At 35.3% G+C, this 22,998-nt stretch overlaps 1 protein-coding gene across 4 annotated transcripts in view; it reads right to left on the reverse strand.

The window, feature by feature from the left end:
• Window positions 1-22,998, reverse strand: part of LOC149798736 (unconventional myosin-XVI-like) — a 480,183-nt gene that overhangs the window by 15,687 nt on the left and 441,498 nt on the right. For 3 of the 4 annotated variants that reach the window (XM_089957605.1, XM_089957604.1, XM_089957607.1), the window contains 2 exons: window positions 17,573-17,695; window positions 3,059-3,091 (listed from right to left, as the gene is read on the reverse strand). In XM_089957605.1, coding sequence (XP_089813731.1) covers window positions 3,059-3,091; window positions 17,573-17,695 — 156 coding nt within the window. The remainder of the gene's footprint in view (window positions 1-3,058; window positions 3,092-17,572; window positions 17,696-22,998) is intronic. The other variant, XM_089957606.1, reaches the window with a different exon arrangement.

Below are 22,998 nucleotides of genomic sequence, written 5' to 3' on the forward strand. Positions count from 1 at the left end.
ATTTTCATAAAGCCCAACTAGATCATGGGGTAAATATGTGTGTAAAGTATGAAGGTAATTCTCCAAGCTTGTGCTAATGGGCAGAGGATGGAAAATGGATCATTAGATAAGTTTGACTGGTCTGTGCCCAGTAGAGTTAATAAAAATTTCCTTCAGAAGCTACTATCATTGTCCACCCTGAAAAGCCACATTTTACAGAGTGAAAGTCAAGGCTCTGAGTGACCATGTTACAAGCATAGTTCATGCATCAGTAATTTCCTAGATTAGCCACTACAACTGAGGCCTCACATGAAAAGCATGCAGCATACAATTCACTCATCTAATACATATACTCCATCACATGTACAATACACAGCTAACCTGCAGAAGGTAATATAGCAGAATGTACAATACACAGCTAACCTGCTGAGGGTAATATAGCACAATGTACAATAAACAGTTAACCTGCTGAGGGTAATATAGCACAATATACAATAAACAGTTAACCTGCTGAGGGTAATATAGCACAATATACAATAAACAGTTAACCTGCTGAGGGTAATATAGCACAATGTACAATACACAGCTAACCTGCTTAGGGTAATATAGCACAATGTACAATAAACAGTTAACCTGCTGAGGGTAATATAGCACAATGTACAATAAACTGTTAACCTGCTGAGGGTAATATAGCACAATGTACAATACACAGTTAACCTGCTGAGGGTAATATAGCTCAATATACAATGCATTGTCATTGAGGAAACATGTTTATTTCTACTTCCAAGTGCACTTGTCAGAATCTGCCAGCTATGACAACTAGGATGAAGATATCATGGGGAAGACCTCTATTTATAATAATGGCATATAACTGAATCAAGATGTATCCCCTTCCCAAGTTTCAAGATTTTAGCAGACAGAAAATTTGTAACATGTTGAAAACTCATCTGGTTATTACCTCAATAAAGCACATAATATGGGCTACTATGGTCTACATCTGAAATGAGGGTGTACTGGTGGTCATCAGGATGTAAACACTCACCAAAATTCATGGGTCTAGATAGGACAGTATGTACACAGAAGCTATATGCTCATGAGCTAAATGCAAGAAACTAAGCCATTAAATGTGAAATGTAGGGTACAGTGGCCTTTTATTTATATCTGTGGTACTAACAGAGATCATGTATACCATTACACACTCATCTAGTTTATTGATTAAATCAACAAGAGTTAAAACACAAAACTGAAGTCAGTGAAGTATAAAATATGACTCAGTGACCTATTTCATGATTGGGTGTGTGTTAATCATACAGATTATTCACCTCATTAAGTTTCATCATTTAAGGAGTAAAACATAGGTATATAGAATCCACACAAGAGTACCTTGAAGGGACCAACACTTTACTGACCAAAAAGAATTTCCAGGAATTCTCAATAAGATCATTTCTTTCTTTTAAGTGCCAAGTGTTGAAACTATCTCTGAAAATGATATTCTTTAGCAATAACAATGATCTATGACCAACAAAGCTAAAAAAAGTGACAGTGACTGTTTATTGCCCAAGTGTGGTACAAATAGGGAATGCATACAGTCCTCCAGTCTAATATAAACAGGGCTTGCAAAATAAACATAAAGAAAGAATTAGCCAGTATCAAGATTCCAGGCATAACAGCATATGCACAAAATGCAAAAACATGAACATGAATGGATATATAATATATATGTACAAACCCCCCCAAAAAAAATTTCCCCCCCCCCCACATGCCCTAAGCATTTACCAAGTGTTCAAGTCCCACGAAACACTATACAAACTGTTGCATAGGATAAAGAAAGAGGTAAGGTTGATATGCAGTGAGGCTGTTGGCATTTATATGTCTGGATGCCAACACCGGCATCAACACCATGCAGTGAGGTTGTATTGACATTTATATGTCTGGAAGCCAACACCAACACCACAAAGAGAGGCTGTATAGATATTTATTCATCTGTATAATACCTCTCATCAACTTTGCAGAGAGAGGTAAGCTAAAAGCAGGACTGATAGAAAGGTGTCTACCACAGAAGCATTGGGTACTGTTTCAGGGAAACCAAAGAAACATTGGATAGACAGTGTTTCTGGGAGACCAAAGAAAGATTGGGTAGACAGTGTTTCAGGAAGACCAAAGAATCATTGGGTAGAGTGTTTCTGGGAGACCAAAGAATCATTTTGAAGACAGTGTTTCTGGGAGTCCAAAGAAGCACTGGATAGACAGTATTTCAGGGAGACCAAAGAAGCATTGGGTAGACAGTATTTCAGGCAGACCAAAGAAGCACTGGGTAGACAGTGTTTATGGGAGACCAAAGAAGCATTGGGTAGACAGTATTTCAGGGTAATCAAAGAAGCATTAATTAGACAGTGTTTCTGGGAAACCAAAGAAGCATTTTGAAGACAGTGTTTCTGGGAGACCAAAGAACATTGGGTAGACAGTGTTTCAGAGAGACCAAAGAAGCAGTGGGTAGACAGTATTTCAGGCAGACCAAAGAACCATTGGGTAGACAGTATTTCAGACAGACCAAAGAAAGCATTGGGTAAAGAGTATTTCAGGGAGACTGATATCAGCAGAACAGTATTCACCTAAGTAGTAACAAATAGAGTGCAAAAGTGTTCACCTAATTGGTATGAGAATTTGACTATCATACTGTTTAAGTAACTGGTAACAGAATGAGAGTGTCACAGTATTCAAGTAACTGGTAACAGAATTAGAGTGTCACAGTCTTCAAGTAAATGGTAGCAGAATTAGAGTGTCATAGTGATCAAGTAAATGGTAGCTGAATTGGAGTGTCATAGTGTTCAAGTAAATGGTACCATACAAAATTAGTGTCATAGTGCTCAAGTTAATGGTACCATACAAAATTAGTGTCATAGTGCTCAAGTTAATGGTAACAGAATTAGTGTCATAATGGAAACCAAATGAATTATATTGTCAAAGTTAATGATACAAACAGAAAGTGAGAGAGGGATAATTATGTTCATATCTTACAAACAAATTTTTTTTCTCGTGTTAAATGATATAAAGACTGGGACAAACATTATTTGTATACCTGTCTTTTCCTTTCAGCCTCAGCTGCTTCTGCCTTTAAAAATAAAAATAAAATTGGAATGGTTAGTAACATGCAAATGGTTAGAAGTCAAATCATGTTCTAGATGATTACCATTAAGCCATTTCATACTGGACTGGATCCCTGCACTTTTCAAATGGGAAGTTACTAATTATTCCTAAATAAACCTTTTGGTATTCTTGTAAAGCATATTGCCTCGAATACAGCATAATTTTCATATCAAAACCATTAAACTTAAAACACTGTGTAATGTGTAGCAACTATTTGATAAGTTGAAGTATGAAATGGGTTTAAGTATAAGATGATGCTAAATGCATTCCAATTTAGTAAATTAGTGACATCACCATTACGTCAACAATGGCATTAATAATTTATTATCAACAACATCAAACAAACAAATTCCGTTCTGGATAAATAAACAACTAAAGATACAGAAAATAGCTATTCACAAAGTTTGACATGCAAGTTAACCTTGATCATGGTGTTGCAGGGCTAAAAAAAAAAATCCCAATAGCTACTTGTACTGCACAGGGCAGGTGACTTGTAGCTTTTACTTGTCCCAAATCAAGCTGACTCATCCTACACTGTATATAATACTTATCAACTTAAAATGCCACCTATCCAATTAGACAAGTATTTTGAATACTGAATTTACTTAAAATGCCACCCATCCAATTAAACAGGTACCCCGAAATAATGAATTTCTTTAAAATGCCACCCATCCAATTAAACAGGTACCCCGAAATAATGAATTTCTTAAAAATGCCACCCATCCAATTGGACATATCTTGAAATAATTAATCTGCTTAAATGTCACCCATGCAATTGGACAAGCATGTGGGAAAAGGGACTTGCCCTTTATCAGCTATCACTTGTAAATACAAGCAGATGAATTTTCAAGCCCTCTGTTGAAGAATATTCATGCATAAAACAACCCAATTATTGTTATTGTACACAATCAAAATTTGAACAACAGAACAAGTTCTATAACCTTTTCCAAAACTGTGCCCTAATGAATACATGTAATAGGCATGTTATTGAAATGGCATGCAATTCTTTTCGTCTCCCCTATAACCACTGCAAAGCATTCCAAGAAAAACATCTTTTTCTTTCAAAGTATATCAAAGCTGAAGGCGGACACTTAATGGGCCTATTTCTGCATTTCTTCAAAGGCAATAATGCAGCTGTTCACATGTAGAGCAATAATTACAACTGTCTTCCCTGTTTACAGGGTAATACCACAATACCAGTCTTGTTAGATTACCAGTACCATATTAGCCATGTTTAAAGGATAATACAGCAAAACCTGTCTTGAGAGACCACTGATATGAGAGACAATTTGTTTTGGGAGTCCAGAATTTATGCAAAACTCCTCTGAGATCTCATCAGTATAAAGTTGCAAATTAAATTTGGTTAATATACAACAACTCACAGTCAAATTATCATGCACACACGAAATTGTTGTTTGATGCATGGAACTTCAGCGTGATAGGGCTCTAAAGGCTTTGTTGAACAGAGCCCAAAAGAATTTGTTCTGTTCTCTGTCAAAGAAAGTATGGAAAAAGCATGTACATGTATGTGGAAAATCCATAGTGTCAATAATATGCTACCACATTATCAAAGAATGTGAGAAAGATTTTCTTGAATCTATTTGAAATAACATTATTTCTGTGGCAAAGTGAATATAATATCTCAGTGCAAGTACTGTGAATTGTATGTTATATGCCAACCCACATTAAATAGTTTCCATGGCACTAACAGGGTATCATTGATTCTGGAGATTGCTGATCAATGGTTCTCAGTGACCTTGATCTTGCAGTGCAGAACCAATATTTTATCATTAAACTTAGCATGACCTTGACAATTCAACTTAAGTCTTTCTTTTATGAAGAAATTTCTGTAATTTTTGTACATCTTTTTGGCATTACAGCATTTTAAATGAAATCTATATTGATAATGCATAAATCTGATGGGTTCCGTCCTATCAATAAGGAGACAGTTTATCATGCAGAATCATCAGGTACACTGATATTGAACAACTGAATTATGTTAACAGTTCTCTCAATGAATGGAATATCTCTTAATGACGCAGCTGGTAAAGAATCTGTCAAAATCGTTTTAATGAAAGTTGCTTGGTGACTGAATAATAAGGAAAATAATCAAACTTGAGGTTTTATAATAACAAACTTGTAAAATCAACAAAAAAATTAAATAACTTGAGAAGAGGATTAGTGTGGTATGGTCAAAGCCCTGGGCAAAAGATACTGTAGGCAAATTTTAAACTAATTTATATGTGCTGAAAATGTTGTTTGTATAAATAAAATAGATTTGTTTCTAAACAAACTATACACACGTTCCATAAATAGTCAATATTGTCACAATATGTGTGTTGTATTCATGTTATATTTTATGTTCACCATGTGCTTTTATCTGCTGTAGATGTCAGATTTTAAACAAAATGTTTGACATGTCAGTCATCACTGCTATGTTTCTTGGTATATTGTATGGCTAGGCATCCACTAGCCTATCTTGTCACATGTCTATTTCAAGTCATTCCATGGTATATTGTATCAATAGGCATCCACTAACCTATCTTGTTACATGTCTATTTCAAGTCATTCCATTGTATATTGTATCAATAGGCATCCACTAGCTTATCTTGTTACATGTCTATTTCAAGTCATTCCATGGTATCCTTTGTATATTGTATCAATATCATTTTCTGCTCAACTTGTAGTTCACCAACTGAATCACAGCTTTCAAATTTTTTAAAGTGACACATTATTTGGAACAAATAAATACTCTCACTAACACAAATTTGTAATGCATTATCTGATAGGCTAATAGAAATAAATGGACTGGGAATTCCAATGGTCACCAAAAACAAACTTTAATTAGTGCGAGATCTCCAGGATGAACTGTGGAGATCTTATTTTAATCAGATTGCAGGGTAATAAGCATTCAGCCTGGCTGTAATTATGTAAAACACTAATCATGTGATAGTAGTAGTCCAAGCAAATCATTGCTATATGTAATCTGTTAATGTTTGACAAATGACATGAGATGAGTGCCAGATTTAGAAAATCAAAGTTTTCTCTGTGGAATCCTTATAGCTACCAAATTATCAAGGCAGTTCATGTTAATCATCTTAAGTAAGCACTGCTGATGTAAAAACAGTTTGAATTTCTTCCTGGCCATTGGTGTGTAACATATGGGAACAATCACTAATGGCAGAAATTACCTTAATTTGGATCAAAGCAGTTGTTAGCAGTATAAAGTGACATGTTATCATCAACCGACATGGACCTCAAAGTAGAAACTGCCTCAGATGTTATGTTGTGTATGAACAGCAAAATTAAACTCTAACAGGTGCAGGAAAAATAATTTTTTGCTTCCTATAAGGGTTAAATTTTTAGATAATGGAAATGCCACTTGCTTAAAATTGCCAATGTTTTCTATTTTATACTGAAATAACTTATACTATTATTACTAAACAAGATTTGTGTTTATAAAACATACATGTCCCACACTGCTAGGTTCAAGTCCCAAAAAAGTTCAAGAATATAAAAATGACATCTTATCAGGTCAAATATATACTATTTGACTTGTATACCATATTACTATTTGACTTGCATACCATATATACTATTTGACTTGTATACCATATTACTATTTGACTTGTATACCATTTTTATAGCATGATATCAATAAGTTACCAATTTCCTGCTATTTTCCACCAAAATGTTACTACTTTTAGCAATGTTTTGGCAGATTGCTAATCTCCCTTGAGGCCATCTCCTAAATGAAAATTGACAAGGTATAATAGCATATAGTCAGGCAAAGTGTCTTTCTGTATATTCTCCCTCTCTCTGACAAATAAGTATTTAAATTTAAACATACCCACATAAAAGAGTATTTAACAACGTCTATCAATTAACTATATCATTTAACTACGTCTGTCAATTAGCTAGCAATTGACTATGTCTTTCCATTAACTCTATCAATTAACTATATCTATCAACTATCCATCTGTCAATTATCCATTTTATAACTGTTTTGACAAACAGCAATAGAGTGGCAGGGAATAGTTTCATAATTTTGGCCCCTGGCAAATTTCTTAACTTAAGGCTATGGTGTGACATTTTCAGCTATTACTGTTAACTAATTAAAGATATGGACATATTTATGAACTTGGTGTTTTGGGCCTGTATTGTTCTTGAAATTGGTGTCACGCATGTACATAGTTATTCTGCAGTATGTTGATGGTAAAATACCAATAGTCGGCTAGGAAGAAGAGCTAACCTCCCATAGCAGTAAACACATGGATTTGGGGCAAGTAGAATATCTCAAAAGACAGCTTGGATGACAACCATTTTCAATTGCATCAGCCTGTTTAGTACACACTGTTTTGCAGAATTATCATCTAGGAAAAGGGCTTCTGTTTGCACTGTAATTATCACATGGTGTCAAAAATGATATGAAAAATGCAGGTATAAATTTGGATTTGGGGTGCATAAACTTCTTTGCTATGAACTGCCATTGACATCTCTGGTCAAGTGGATTATATTCTTATGCTTTGTTTTAATTTAGGTATCCAAAAATATGGACCTATTTGACCTCACTTGGTGTATTTTAGTTTTTATGATTCTTTATACTAGGCAGGTGAATATGGCATTAAATTTGTGCAGAAAAACTGTCCCCTGCCCCCTTGTGGAAAACTGATAACTTTCGCCTGCCCCCTTAGCCCAAAGTACTGGAAACTGTACATGAACAGTTTGGTATTCAGCTTAGAAATTATGAAAGTTATAATATAATCTGAGCACAAAGCTGGCGTGCTGAAAGATTCCCTGTACTGTAACATACCATTTATGTAATCTGGAACAGCTATTTAAAACTATAAACACTATCTTAGTTTATCTAGACAGTTATTTGAAACAATAAGCACTATCTTGGCCTGTTTGATAATTGTTCTGTCTTAAGGGTGAACATATTCAAAGTTTTTAATTGTTTCTGCAATATGTATTATTGGTTTATCCAACATATGGCTACAGGCCAATCCAATATACTTCTACAGGCCAATCCAATATACTTCTATAGGCCAATCCAATATACTTCTACAGGCCAATCCAATATACTTCTACAGCCCAATCCAATATACTTCTACAGCCCATCCAATATAAAATGGAGTAAGTCCATCCAATATACTTCTACAGCCCATCCAATACACTTCTACAGGCCAATCCAATATACTTCTACAGGCCAATCCAATATACTTCTACAGCCCATCCAATATACTTCTACAGGCTAATCCAATATACTTCTACAGGCCAATCCAATATACTTCTATAGGCCAATCCAATATACTTCTACAGGCCAATCCAATATACTTCTACAGGCCAATCCAATATACTTCTACAGGTCAATCCAATATACTTCTATAGGCCAATCCAATATACTTCTACAGGCCAATCCAATATACTTCTACAGCCCAATCCAATATACTTCTACAGCCCATCCAATATAAAATGGAGTAAGTCCATCCAATATACTTCTACAGGCCAATCCAATATACTTCTACAGGTCAATCCAATATACTTCTACAGGCCAATCCAATATACTTCTACAGCCCATCCAATATACTTCTACAGGCTAATCCAATATACTTCTACAGGCCAATCCAATATACTTCTATAGGCCAATCCAATATACTTCTACAGGCCAATCCAATATACTTCTACAGGCCAATCCAATATACTTCTACAGGTCAATCCAATATACTTCTATAGGCCAATCCAATATACTTCTACAGGCCAATCCAATATACTTCTACAGGCCAATCCAATATACTTCTATAGGCCAATCCAATATACTTCTACAGCCCAATCCAATATACTTCTACAGCCCAATCCAATATACTTCTACATCCCATCCAATATAAAATGGAGTAAGTCCATCCAATATACTTCTACAGGCCCATCCAATATACTATGAAGCAGCCCATTCAATATAGTTCTTCAGGCCCATCCAATATACTTCTACAGCCCATCCAATATAAAATGGAGTAAGTCCATCCAATATACTTCTACAGCCCATCCAATATACTTCTACAGGCCAATCCAATATAAAATAGAGTAAGACCAACCAATATACTTCTACAGGCCCATCCAATATAAAATGGAATAAGTCCAACCAATATACTTATACAGGTCCATCCAATATAAAATGGAGTAAGTCCAACCAATATACTTCTACAGGCCCATCCAATATACTATGAAGCAGCCCATTCAATATAGTTCTTCAGGCCCATCCAATATACTTCTACAGCCCATCCAATATAAAATGGAGTAAGTCCATCCAATATACTTCTACAGCCCATCCAATATACTTCTACAGGCCAATCCAATATAAAATAGAGTAAGACCAACCAATATACTTCTACAGGCCCATCCAATATAAAATGGAGTAAGTCCAACCAATATACTTATACAGGTCCATCCAATATAAAATGGAGTAAGTCCAACCAATATACTTCTACAGGCCCATCCAATATAAAATGGAGTAAGTCCAACCAATATACTTCTACAGGCCCATCCAATATACACTACCTTAGTTTATCTAAATAGTTATTTGAAACAATAAACACTATCTTGGCTTATCTGAACAGTTATTTACAAAACAATAAACACTATCTTGGCTTATCTTAAGTTATTTACAAAACAATAAACACTATCTTAGCCTGTTTGATAACTATTGTCTTAAGAGTGAACATATTCAAAGTTTTTAACTGTTTCTGCAATCTGTACTGTTACATGTTTAGGCTCTTTCAAACAGTAACAAGAAAAGAGTGAAGACAACAAGCTTTGTAAAATTTAACAAATAATTTATTTCCCTATAAAAAACAAGGAAAAAATGAGAAAAAAAATTAAAGTTTTATGAATCAAATCCAAAAATAATTAAAGAATACTCCAAGAAATATAAAATAGAAGTCCTAGAAATAAAAAGTCCTAATGAAACTGAGTTCGAATTCCAATGAAATCCAACATAGAAGGCAATGACATATGCTGTGGTCAGTGTTCAGCCCACTTCCACAGGCCCATCCAATATACCACTACAGGCCCATCCAATACTCTTCCACAGGCCCATTCAATATACCACTACAGGCCCATCCAATACTCTTCTACAGGCCCATCCAATATACTTCTTTAGGTCCATCCATTATGCCACTACAGGCCCATCCAAAATACTTCTACAGGCCATCTAATATACTTCTAAAGGCCCATCCAATATATCACTACAGGCCCATCCAATACAATTCTTCAGGCTCATCCAATATACTTATTCAGGCCCCTCCAATATCTTCAACAGGCCCATCCAACATACTTCTACATGCCCATCCAGGGCCCTGAGTGGCCGAGTGGTCTAAAGTGCTCTCCGTTATGGATCACCTCTGTCTGTGTGGATTCGAGTCTCAGATTCAGCCAATGTGAGTATGTGAGAAAGCTTGCCAGTAGCTTCTCGTGGGTCAATATTCTGTAGTTTTATTAGTATTATTGTCATCCCTTTTTCCTTAAAGAAAGCATCTTTTGATCCCTACATTGATAGGCCTCTTCCTTAAAAGACATGTGCAAGTCATCCACAAAGTTTGGTAGATGGTGGAGAGCTTGAGTAATTGTGCAGAAGCCAAACTATAGACGGTAGAAAACTTGTGCAGAAACCAAACCAGTAACACATGGATAGACAGATGCAGATTACTGTACCTGTAATATGCTGTGCCTTATGGTGGGCACATACAGCAAGAACACAACTTCTGAAACAAAAGTCCTTGAAGAGACTGATGCTCTATTAACTGAAAAGAATTTCCAGGAATTCAAGATAGGACCATTCCTTCTTCTGGGATGAAACCATTTCTGATATTTCAAAGTAATAACAAGACTTTCACCACACCGGAAATTGGACTGGCACATTTTCATTGAGGACCAACTTGGTATCATTAGAAATCTTCTTGTGAAAATCCCATGTTGAGTTGTGCTTTAGGAAGAGTAGTGATAACAAGATTTGCTAGAGAGCAGCCATGGTGGTCCACCCCATTGGCTATCAGAGGGGCACTATTTTCATTTAGGACTAGACACCACATGAAGACTTTTGGTGAATATCATTATGATTATACATCTAAGAGTAGCAGTGACAAGATTTCAAGATGGCCACTGTGGTGGCTATATTGGAGTCTGGTTGGCACCATTTTCATCTGGTACCAATTATACAATATAAGACAACTTTTGATGAAGACCCCATAGCAATATTACTTTCTGTTCAGGAGTAGCAGTAAGAATGCCAGGATTGCTGCAGTGATGGCCATATCAGATATCAAATTAGCTGTATTTTCATTTAGGACCAACTAGGCAACAGAAGAAATATTATAGTGAAAACTGCATGCTGATAAGACTTTCCATTCCAATGATGCAATAACAAGATTTTCAAGATGCCCACTGTGTCAATCTTATTGTTTGTCTGCGTTTCACCATTTAAGACAATTAGACATCATAATAAATCTTCTGGTGAAAACCAGTATCGATATAACTTTTCATTCAGAATTAGCAGTGATATGTTTTTCAAGATGGACACAATGAAGGCAATATTGGACATGCAACACTTTCATCTAGGACCAACTAGAAATCATAAAAAGTCTTTTGGTGAAAACCCCCTAATGATATGATCATCTAGGAGTAGCAAATAACAAGATTTTCAAGATGACCACTATGGGGGCCATACTGGATGTCAGGGGGCCATATTGGATGTCAGGGGGCCATACTAGGTTTATGGGGGCCATACTGGATGTCAGGGGGCCATACTGGGTGTCAGGGGGCCATACTGGATGTAAGGGGGCCATACTGGATGTCAGGGGGCCATACTGGATGTCAGGGGGCCATATTGGATGTCAGGGGGCCATACTAGGTGTCAGGGGGCCATACTGGATGTCAGGGGGCCATACTGGATGTCAGGGGGCCATACTGGGTGTCAGATCATGGCCATTTTCATTGTGGATCAAATGAACATCATATTAAGTCTTCTGGTGCAAACTCCATGTCTTTATGACCATGCATTCAGGATGGGTAGTAATAACAAGATTTTAAAAGATGGTTCCTGTGATAGCCATATTTGAGGCTTGTTTGACACCATTTTCACTTACATCTAACAAGAAATCATATAACAGTTTCTGGTGAAAATCCCATGTTAGTGTGATATTTTATTCAGGAGAAGTAACCATTACAAGATAATACTCTGGCAGTCATATTAGAAGTTAGATCAGCACCATTCTGACCAACTAAACATCAAAGGTCTTTTAGTGAGAATTCCATGCTGATATGACAATCCATTCAGAATTAGCAGCAATAAAAAAGTTTCACTCTGGCTGCTCTGAACCAATTAGACCATGTGATGAATGTGTGTAAAACATTTCATGGCAACTATCTTAGCAGATTAGGAACAGATTTAACAAACATGTGTAATGGACAGATGGATGATGGACAACTGAATATCCCATAAACTTGTCTGGTCTTGACCAGCTGACCTAAAGATCAAACTAGATTTTGCAATTACACATTTATTCACAAATGATTTCTCTCCAATTTCACCACATTCCATTCCTTATCACTACAGAATAAACAGTTTTGAGATTGCATCTTTCAAGGAAAATGTAATATTTGTCTAGCCTTGCATGTGACAGATGCACAGGAAGTATACAGTGTATATGTAGTCATGTATATCAATTGATGATAAATACTTTTACATTCTCTGGCTTTCAAATGTGACAGAGCCAAAAAAAAGTATTAAAGTCTATATGCTTGATATCACATGCATCCTGTGCAGTTCATATGACCTTGACCTTTCCCTTTAGCCTCAGAATCAATGGGAGTGGCCCCTGCATACCTATTGTCTATAAATGAAGTCTGATTAAAATTTGGCGAAGAAACTTGACCTTCCAAGTAAAGAGGAAAATCAAATTTTCAGTTCCAATCATCTTGACCTTGGACCTTGCAGTACCAAGATCAATAGGCTTCTGTCTATACCCAAGATTATGCCATATTAAAAAGTTTAAGGAAACAAACCACCATAGCAAATACAAGTTATGTTACCAAGACCACTATGACCATGGACAGATGGACAGACACTGATCAGTTTTCCCCCACTCATTTTTATCAAGGAGGACACACAAAAATCTAGCAAATCCTTCAATTTTTGTTTGTTTAGAGCCAAAGAAATTTTTTGTAATGACCACAGTTTTACACTTAGATCTAAGAACTTTGAATGTTCCAAGCATGGTCATGGCTGCTCTGTTGCTACAAATTAAATCTGTCCAAATACTGTCAATCAACATTAGGTCCTGTGATTAAATCTGTCCTGATACTGTCAATCAACATTAGGTCCTATGATTAAATCTGTCCTGATACTGTCAATCAACATTAGGTTCTATGATTAAATCTGTCTTGATACTGTCAATCAACATTAGGTCCTATGATTAAATCTCCTGATACTGTTAATCAACATTAGGTCCTATGATTAAATCTGTCCTGATACTGTCAATCAACATTAGGTCCTATGATTAAATCTGTCCTGATACTGTCAATCAACACATTTAGCACTATGGTCATGAAACAGTCCGAGACTCAGACCTAGTCCCATGGTCATGTGATAGTCTGAATGCAAAATTGATCATGGAATAAAAAATACCAAAATGAAGGCTCTACTGTACAGTGTGCTGGGTACTGGACTTGCAACAGGAAGGGTACAGGTTTGAATCCTATTGTCAAATCAACCCAGATCAGCTACCATAGTGTGTACTTGGTCCAATTACCCCTGGCACATAATAACCTACTTGCACCAACCCTATTCACATCAGACCAAAATGAAAATTTATACTTAGAACTTCTCAATATCATTGAAATCTTGGGTTGTGTCTGGGGATACAAATGGCATAGTCATGCCAACCCCACTACAAAGGATGTGGTCATGCCAACACCACTCAGGGCATGGTCAGGCCAACCTAACATGGAGACAAACTGTAGATCACAATTTGTTAAATCTGAGTACTATGGAACCTGTTGCCATATTATCTAAACTTTTAGCACAAAACCGTGTGTGTGTGTGTGTGTGTGTGTGTGTGTGTGTGTGTGTGTTTGTGTGTGTGTGTGTGTGTGTGTGTGTGTGTTCTTCCTCCACCATTTAAACTGGCTGCCATGTATAACCTATCTTGTGCTGTAAAATGGCATTAACCCTACAACAACAACTTTTTTCTGACTGAAGGATATATGTTAGGATTATTATTTTGGTCTGAGACAAGACACTTTGTTAACCATGTTCTTTATGATAATTTTAGTAACAGACCATTTAAATGTAACTAAGATTTTATTTTGTAAACATTTAGAACCATCTAGAATTAAATGTTCCATTAGGCAATAGCTTTTTGTTTTTTTTAAATGTACAACGTTAATTGTCACCTAGGTCAGGTAGGAATATAAAATCTTGTTTACTGGAAAATTATTTATTCCTGCAGTAATACTTGAAGCAGGAATGAGTCTTATTGATGTGTTCAGTGCTTCAATTGGACTGGAATTTATTTATTCAAATTATTTATTCACTGGAAATACAAAGTGCTCATCTAAATAAAATATTCTTGGAAATAGAGACCTGGATTTATAGTGAAAGTCAAACAAGGACATATTCTTGGATATTTTTATTGTGATTCAATAAAAGATTGTTAGCACATCATTACTATTCAGGCCATCACAGGCACATCAACAATTCCAGCACTGGATTTATTTTGGAATACAGTGGAACCCCACTATAATGTGATAATTGGGGTTTAAAAAAAGTTGGATCATGTTAATATCGGGGTCGTGTTAATGTGGAGTTTTACAGTATTTTACTTTTTTCAGAGAACAACTCATTGGCACATATATGTGTATTCATGTATAATGTATATTATGAATAGGGTATCAACACCATTTACTACTGTGCTGTTGTGGCATGCAGTTCATCTATGATGCATGTAATTCCATTGAAAAATTGCACACAGATTTACAATATTTAATAATATTTTCCCAGATCATTGTGTCTGAATTCAATGTCTAATATAAAGCATGAACAGAGAATCAACACCGTTTACTTGCCATCTGATATTGTACTGTCAGGGCTTGAAATTAATCCAAGACATGTAATTCCATTGCAAAAATTGCATACATATTTAAACTATTCAATAATCTTGTCACACATCATTATGTGTCTGAATTCAATGGGAAAAATTAACATCAAAATTAGGTTAAGAAAGGCGAAGCATGTGTACGGTTCATTAAGTTCCAGGGTCTATGAACGGTGTCTGCACAAATTTCATACTGCTAAAATTTTCTCATATGCATTTCCATGTACATTTATCCATTGCAAATTTCCAATAATTAATGCTTTTATGCCTACAGCAAGAATAATTAACAATCAACACATGCTTTCAGCGTGCATGTAACTTTTATGTCAGGTTTTGTGAATATCAAAAGAAACTTGTGAAAACTACCATACTAATCATTGCGCAAAGTGCAGAGAATGTCTTGCGTTTGTGAACTTGCTTTTCCATAACGGTAAAATACTTTTATAAAAAATAGGAAATTAATAACGAGTTCATAAACAAACACCATACCCAAGTAAAACCAGAGAACTAAGTGCAGTAGGCCTGCAATGGTCACAAGTCACTTTTATACCTTTTTTATAAGCTGAATGCATGTTCAATTTTATACACTTTCAATTTCCAGCTAATAAAGTGGACATTATTTACTAGTCAACTGACTGCATCTAAAATCACTGCCAAGCCCAGCAAACATGTTGGCATCTTTCATTTTTTGATGTTTATTAAATTGTGAGAATCTTTTATCAACCAATGCAATTGTCTGCTGCTTGGTTGTGTATGCAGTTAAAGAAGAAACACATGTTGTCTATTGTTTGAGCAACGATTGTATACAGAATTAATTGAAGACAATCACAAAGACAACTTACTGGCTTTACTCATGGATCAGTAATAAGTAACATTTCCAATAATGTTTATTTTGGCATAACACTTCAAGAACGTGGTGAAATTGTTAAATTTCAGACGCTACGCCACAATCATATTATATTAAAATTCAAACACAAACTCTTCCTCAAAATGATAATAAATGTTTGACACACTATTTCTCGTATTTAAAAAAATATCCTGGTACAAGAAAAATACACGTACATGTACATAAAATTTCAGGAATCATGCTACAATCATATTATATTTGAATTCATACGCGATCTCTTCTCCAAAATTAAAAATAAATTTTTTAAACACTATTTCATGTACTTGGACAAAAATATTTTTTTATGTGCAAATGAATATATAAAATTTGGGGAGCCACATCAAGACCGTGTTATATCCGAATCTGCATTATTGCGGGGCACATTATGGCGGGGTTACCCTGTACTGCTAAAGTTTATTCAGAACTTTAATCATTAGGACTTGTGTAAGAACTTTTGGGATATAATTCACAATATCGTAATTTATTATTTTTTAATTTTCACTTTGTATTTTAGGGAAATAAATTGTTTGTTGAACTTTCCAGAACTTATTGGTTTTTCCTTTTCTCTGTTACTTTAAACCCACAGAGTCATAACAGTATGTGTATATGTGTGTCTGTCTGTCTGTCAGTATGTATGTCTGTCAATATGTATGTATGTATGTATGTATGTATGTATGTATGTATGTATGTATGTATTTGTGGTTAATGGCATGTCAGCGCATCAACAGAAATATGGTGCTGATTAAAAATAAAGTTGTACAAATGTAAATATAAAGAAATGCACATAGAAAAACTTTAGAAATAAAAACACTTCCAAATAAACATGAACACTACAAGATAAAAGATGATGGTAACTGTTAAAAGTCTTTAAAATGTACATAAACTTAAAAGATAAAAAGATATAAAATTCTTACAATATGCTGTCAAAATCTGTTATATAGAAAACATTCCATCAAAATGTAAATAATTTTCTCTGGTGGTATATCATCATAAATTTCCATAATTAAGTTAAACAACTTCTGTACCACAGGGTGGAAGTCAACAAGAACAATGTCTGACACTGCCAGAGCATGTAATAAGGTAGTGTCACACCCTTCACTATCTTTGCATGAGTCAGGTATGTGTTAGATTTCAGTTAAAAGTGAGTTGATATGTGCAGAACATTTCAAGAACATGGGACATAATGTCACATAATTCAAATTCTTCAAGCTTTAAGGCAAATAACTTCTATTAAAAGATATAATTAACTGACAAGTGTAAGCAAACAACTTTTTGAATGACAAAACATTTTGAATTTGTTTCAAATTCGAATACAAGTGGACTGATCTTGGCATACATCAAAATGTCTGACCCAAGTCAATCTAAACCATTATAAGAAACAAGTACTTCTATAAATGCTACAAAATGTACATACTTCTTTCTGTTTTTCTTCCACAGTCTGAACTTTTTGTTTCTCTTTCTCTAGCACAAGTTTTCTTTTCCACTCTGGTACACCTTTCCATTTTTCGGCTTCTTCCTTTTGCTTTCTTAAATTTTCCTGAAATGTTTAGATGAAGTACAAATAGAGAAAGTTTCTTTAAGATGTGATATACAGTACCTCTCATTATAACAATGTTAATGGGAGCCATGGAGTATAATGCCTTACAGTGAGGCTGCCTTATAATGAAGTACATAATGCATCTAATTTCACAACTACATAATGAAATGGTATCCATGATGATGCTAGCCTCATAACAGGAATGGTGTTATAATGAAATGGGATATGGTGTTATAATGTAATGGGATATGGTGTTATAAATGAAATATTATACCTGGCCATACTAGCCTTATAACAGGAATGGTGTTATAATGTAATGGGATATGGTGTTATAAATGAAATATTATACCTGGCCATACTTGCCTTATAACAAGAATGGTGTCATAATGACATGGAATATGGTTTTATAATGAAATGGGACACATGGTCATACTTGCCTTATAACAAGAATGGTGTCATAATGAAATGGAATATGGTTTTATAACAAAATGGTATACATGGCCATACTTGCCTTATAACAGGAATGGTGTTATAATGAAATGGGATATGGTGTTATAATGTAATGGTGCTGTAAATGAAACATTATACATGGCCATACTAGCCTTATAACAAGAATGGTGTTAATATGAAATGAGACATGTGGCCATGCTTGCCTTATAACAGGAATGGTGTTGTAATGAAATGGGACACATGGCCATACTTGCCTTATAACAGGAATGGTGTCATAATGAAATGGAATATGGTTTTATAATGAAATGGTATACATGACCATTCTTGCCTTATAACAGGAATGGTGTTATAATGAAATGGGATATGGTGTAATAATGTAATGGTGCTATAAATGAAACATTATACATGGCCATACTAGCCTTATAACAAGAATGGTGTCATAATGAAAAGGAATATGGTTTTATAATGAAATGGGACACATGGTCATACTTGCCTTATAACAAGAATGGTGTCATAATGAAATGGAATATGGTTTTATAATGAAATGGTATACATGGCCATACTTGCCTTATAACAGGAATGGTGTTATAATGAAATGGGATATGGTGTTATAATGTAATGGTGCTATAAATGAAAGATTATACATGGCCATACTTACCTTATAACAGGAATGGTGTTATAATGAAATGGGACACATGGCCATGCTTGCCTTATAACAGGAATGGTGTTGTAATGAAATGGGACATGTGGCCATGCTTGCCTTATAACAGGAATGGTGTTGTAATGAAATGGGACACGTGGCCATACTTGCCTTATAACAGGAATGGTGTTGTAATGAAATGGGACACATGGCCATACTTGCCTTATAACAGGAATGGTGTTGTAATGAAATGGGACATGTGGCCATACTTGCTTTATAAGAGGAATGGTGTTGTGATGAAATAGGACACGTGGCCATGCTTGCCTTATAAATAACAGAAATGGTGTTATAATGATGGGTCTTACTGTAAATAAGCAATATACATGTTTCTATGTGTAATGTCTAGAGAATTCAATAGTTTTTTTAATTCCTTCAGTCACTCTAAAAGTTATTAAGTGGCAATGGAATTTGCAGTTGAATATAAAGACATGTGCCACACTATAATGACCCCTCTCCTAAATATGGCAGTGGGATCCATGCGATATGGAGACAATGTAGAGATAGACATGTGCCACACAATATGACCCCTCCACTAAATTGGGCAATAGGATCCATGCCATGTGGAAACAATGTGGAGATCACAGACATGTGCCACACAATATGATCCCTCCACTAAATATGGCAATGGGATCCATGCCATATGGAGACAATGTAGAGATTATAGACATGTACAACACAATATGACCCCCTCCACTAAATATAGCAATGGGATCCATGCCATATGGAGACAATGTGGAGATCACAGACATGTGCCACACAATATGACCCCTCCACTAAATATGGCAATGGGATCCATGCTGTATGGAGAATGTAGAGATCACAGACATGTGCCACAGAATTTGAACCCTCCACTAAATATGGCAATGGGATCCTGCCTTTTGGAGACAATGTAGAGATCATAAACATGTACAACACTAAATGACCCCTCCATTAAATATGGCAATGGGATCTATGCAATATAGAGACAATGTAGAGATCACATACATGTGCCACAAAATATGACCAGTCCACTAAATATGGCAATGAGATCCATGCCATATGGAGACAATATGGAGATCACAGACATGTGCCACAAAATATGACCAGTCCACTAAATATGGCAATGAGATCCATGCCATATGGAGACAATGTATGGATTATAAACATGCACAACACTAAATGACCCCCTCCATTAAATATGGCAATGGGATTCATGCCAGTATGGAGACAATGTAGAGATTATAGACATGTACAACACTAAATGACCCCTCCACTAAATATGGCAATGGGATAAATGCCAATATGGAGACAATGTAGAGATTATAGACATGTACAATACTAAATGACCCCTACATTAAATATGGCAATGGGATCCATGCCATATGGAGACAATGAAGAGATCACAGACATGTGCCACACAATATGACCTTTCCACTAAATATGGCAATGGGATCCATGCCATGTGGAGACAACGTGGAGATCACAGACATGTGCCACATAATATGACCCCTCCACTAAATATACCAATGGGATCCATGCCATATATAGACAATGTAGAGATCACAGACATGTGCTACACAATATGACTCCTCCACTAAATATGGCAATGGGATCCATGCCATATGGAGACAATATAGAGATTATAGACATGTACAACACTAAATGACCCCTCCACTAAATAGACTTAAAAAGGAACATTTTAATCAACCCATAATAATACATCTGTGAATAATAATAAAAACTGTTAAACACTGCACTTGATAAGAATTTATCAATTAATCAAATTGGGTATTTTACTTTCAGGTTTGGAACTAAATACATTTTTTGTTAAATTCAATGATGTATTTGGCTTCAACTTAAAAAAATATACATCCAGACTGAGTCTTAACCACTGAGATAGTGTTCATGCCTTTTTGAATGCATGACTTACTTCAAAGAATAATTCAGGGTGTATTTAATATTAATTCTGCCTTTTTGGATGCATTAAATGTCTTACTAACCAAGAATAATTAAGTGTTTTTGATTTTATTCATATCTTTTTGACTGCATTAAATGACTTAGTGACAAAGAATAACCCAGGGTGTGTTTGATTTTATTTATACCTTTTAGAATGCATGATTTAGTGACAAAGAATAATTCAGGGTGTGTTTGATTTTATTCATATCTTTTTGACTGCATTAAATGACTTCGTGACAAAGAATAATTCAGGGTGTGTTTGATTTTATATATACCTTTTTGAATGCATTGTTTGACTTAGGACACAAGAATCAAGTACTATCATTTCAGACATGCACAGAATATCCTTAACTTAAGCTGACAGAAGTTTATATTGATTGGACATGCTGTCATAAACATCAATGGTGCTTTACCTCTGGTGTATACACTTAAAACATTTGACAAAATTCTTAAAATTAAACTGTTTTGTATAATGGAATTCTTTTAAAAAATATGCATTCAACTTTAGTCAATTTGTAAAACATGCAAATACATGTACACTTCTTGTCTATAGCTATGGCAGACAACTGTATTTTGCCTGTGACTGCTCATGGCAGACAACTTTATCTTGCCTGTTACTGTTTACAGTAGACAAATGTATCTTGATTGTTACTGCTTATACCAGACAACTGTATCTTGATTGTTACTGCTTACATCCGACAACTGTATCTTGCCTGTTAATGCTTACAGCAGACAACTGTATCTTGCCTGTTACTGCATATAGTAGACAACTGTATCTTGATTGTTACTGCTTACAGCAGACAACTGTATCTTGCCTGTTACTGCATACAGCAGACAACTGTATCTTGACTGTTACTGCTTATAGCAGACAACAGTATCTTGATTGTTACTGCTTATAGCAGACAACAGTATCTTGATTGTTACTGCTTATAGCAGACAAATGTATCTTGCCTGTTAATGCTTACAGCAGACAACTGTTATCTTGCCTGTTACTGCATTAAGCAGACAATGGTATCTTGATTGTTACTGCTTATAGCAGACAAATGTATCTTGACTGTTAATGCTTATAGCAGACAACTGTTATCTTGCCTGTTACTGCATTAAGCAGACAATGGTATCTTGATTGTTACTGCTTATAGCAGACAACGGTATCTTGATTGTTACTGCTTATAGCAGACAACGGTATCTTGATTGTTACTGCTTATAACAGTCAACTGTATCTTGATTGTTACTGCTTATAGCAGACAACTGTATCTTGATTGTTACTGCTTATAGCAGACAACTTTATCTTGTCTGTTACTGCTTATAGCAGACAACTTTATCTTGATTGTTACTGCTTATAGCAGACAACGGTATCTTGATTGTTACTGCTTATAGCAGACAACTTTATCTTGCCTGTTACCTGTTACTGCTTATAGTAGACAACTGTTATCTTGCCTGTTACTGCATTAAGCAGACAACGGTATCTTGATTGTTGCTGCTTATAGCAGACAATGGTATCTTGATTGTTACTGCTTATAGCAGACAACTGTATCTTGCCTGTTAATGCTTATAGCAGACAACTTTATCTTGCCTGTTACTGCTTATAGCAGACAACTGTTATCTTGCCTGTTACTGCATTAAGCAGACAATGGTATCTTGATTGTTACTGCTTATAGCAGACAATGGTATCTTGATTGTTACTGCTTATAGCAGACAACTGTATCTTGATTGTTACTGCTTATAGCAGACAACTTTATCTTGCCTGTTAGTGCTTATAGCAGACAACTTTATCTTGTCTGTTACTGCTTATAGCAGACAAATGTATCTTGCCTGTGACTGCCTAGGCTGGACAATTTTATTTTGTCTGTTACTGCTTACGGAAGACAGCTGTATCTTGCTTGTGACTGCCTATAATATATGATATACCAATTTAATCTTACACACTTGACCTGGTGTTTGATTACAATTTTTAATCCATATTCCTGTATCATACACCAAGATTGAAAAACCTACGGTTGGACATTCAAATCAATATTTTTAGATGCAGTGAAATGAACTTTTATTATTCCCAATTTGTTTTGAACTTCACTCATACAACAAAGCAAAAAATTTATAGAAAAAATAAACCGGGGCTTGAGAGAAAGAAGTCATTTGATATTACTTATGAATATGTCTTGACCTGATGGAGTCCAACTTTCTCAATCAGAATAAACATGCATGTAGTGTATGATTTATG

This window comes from Sinohyriopsis cumingii, chromosome 5 (genome assembly GCF_028554795.1).
Source record: "Sinohyriopsis cumingii isolate HCF-2022 chromosome 5, ASM2855479v2, whole genome shotgun sequence".
NCBI classification, from domain to species: domain Eukaryota; kingdom Metazoa; phylum Mollusca; class Bivalvia; order Unionida; family Unionidae; genus Sinohyriopsis; species Sinohyriopsis cumingii.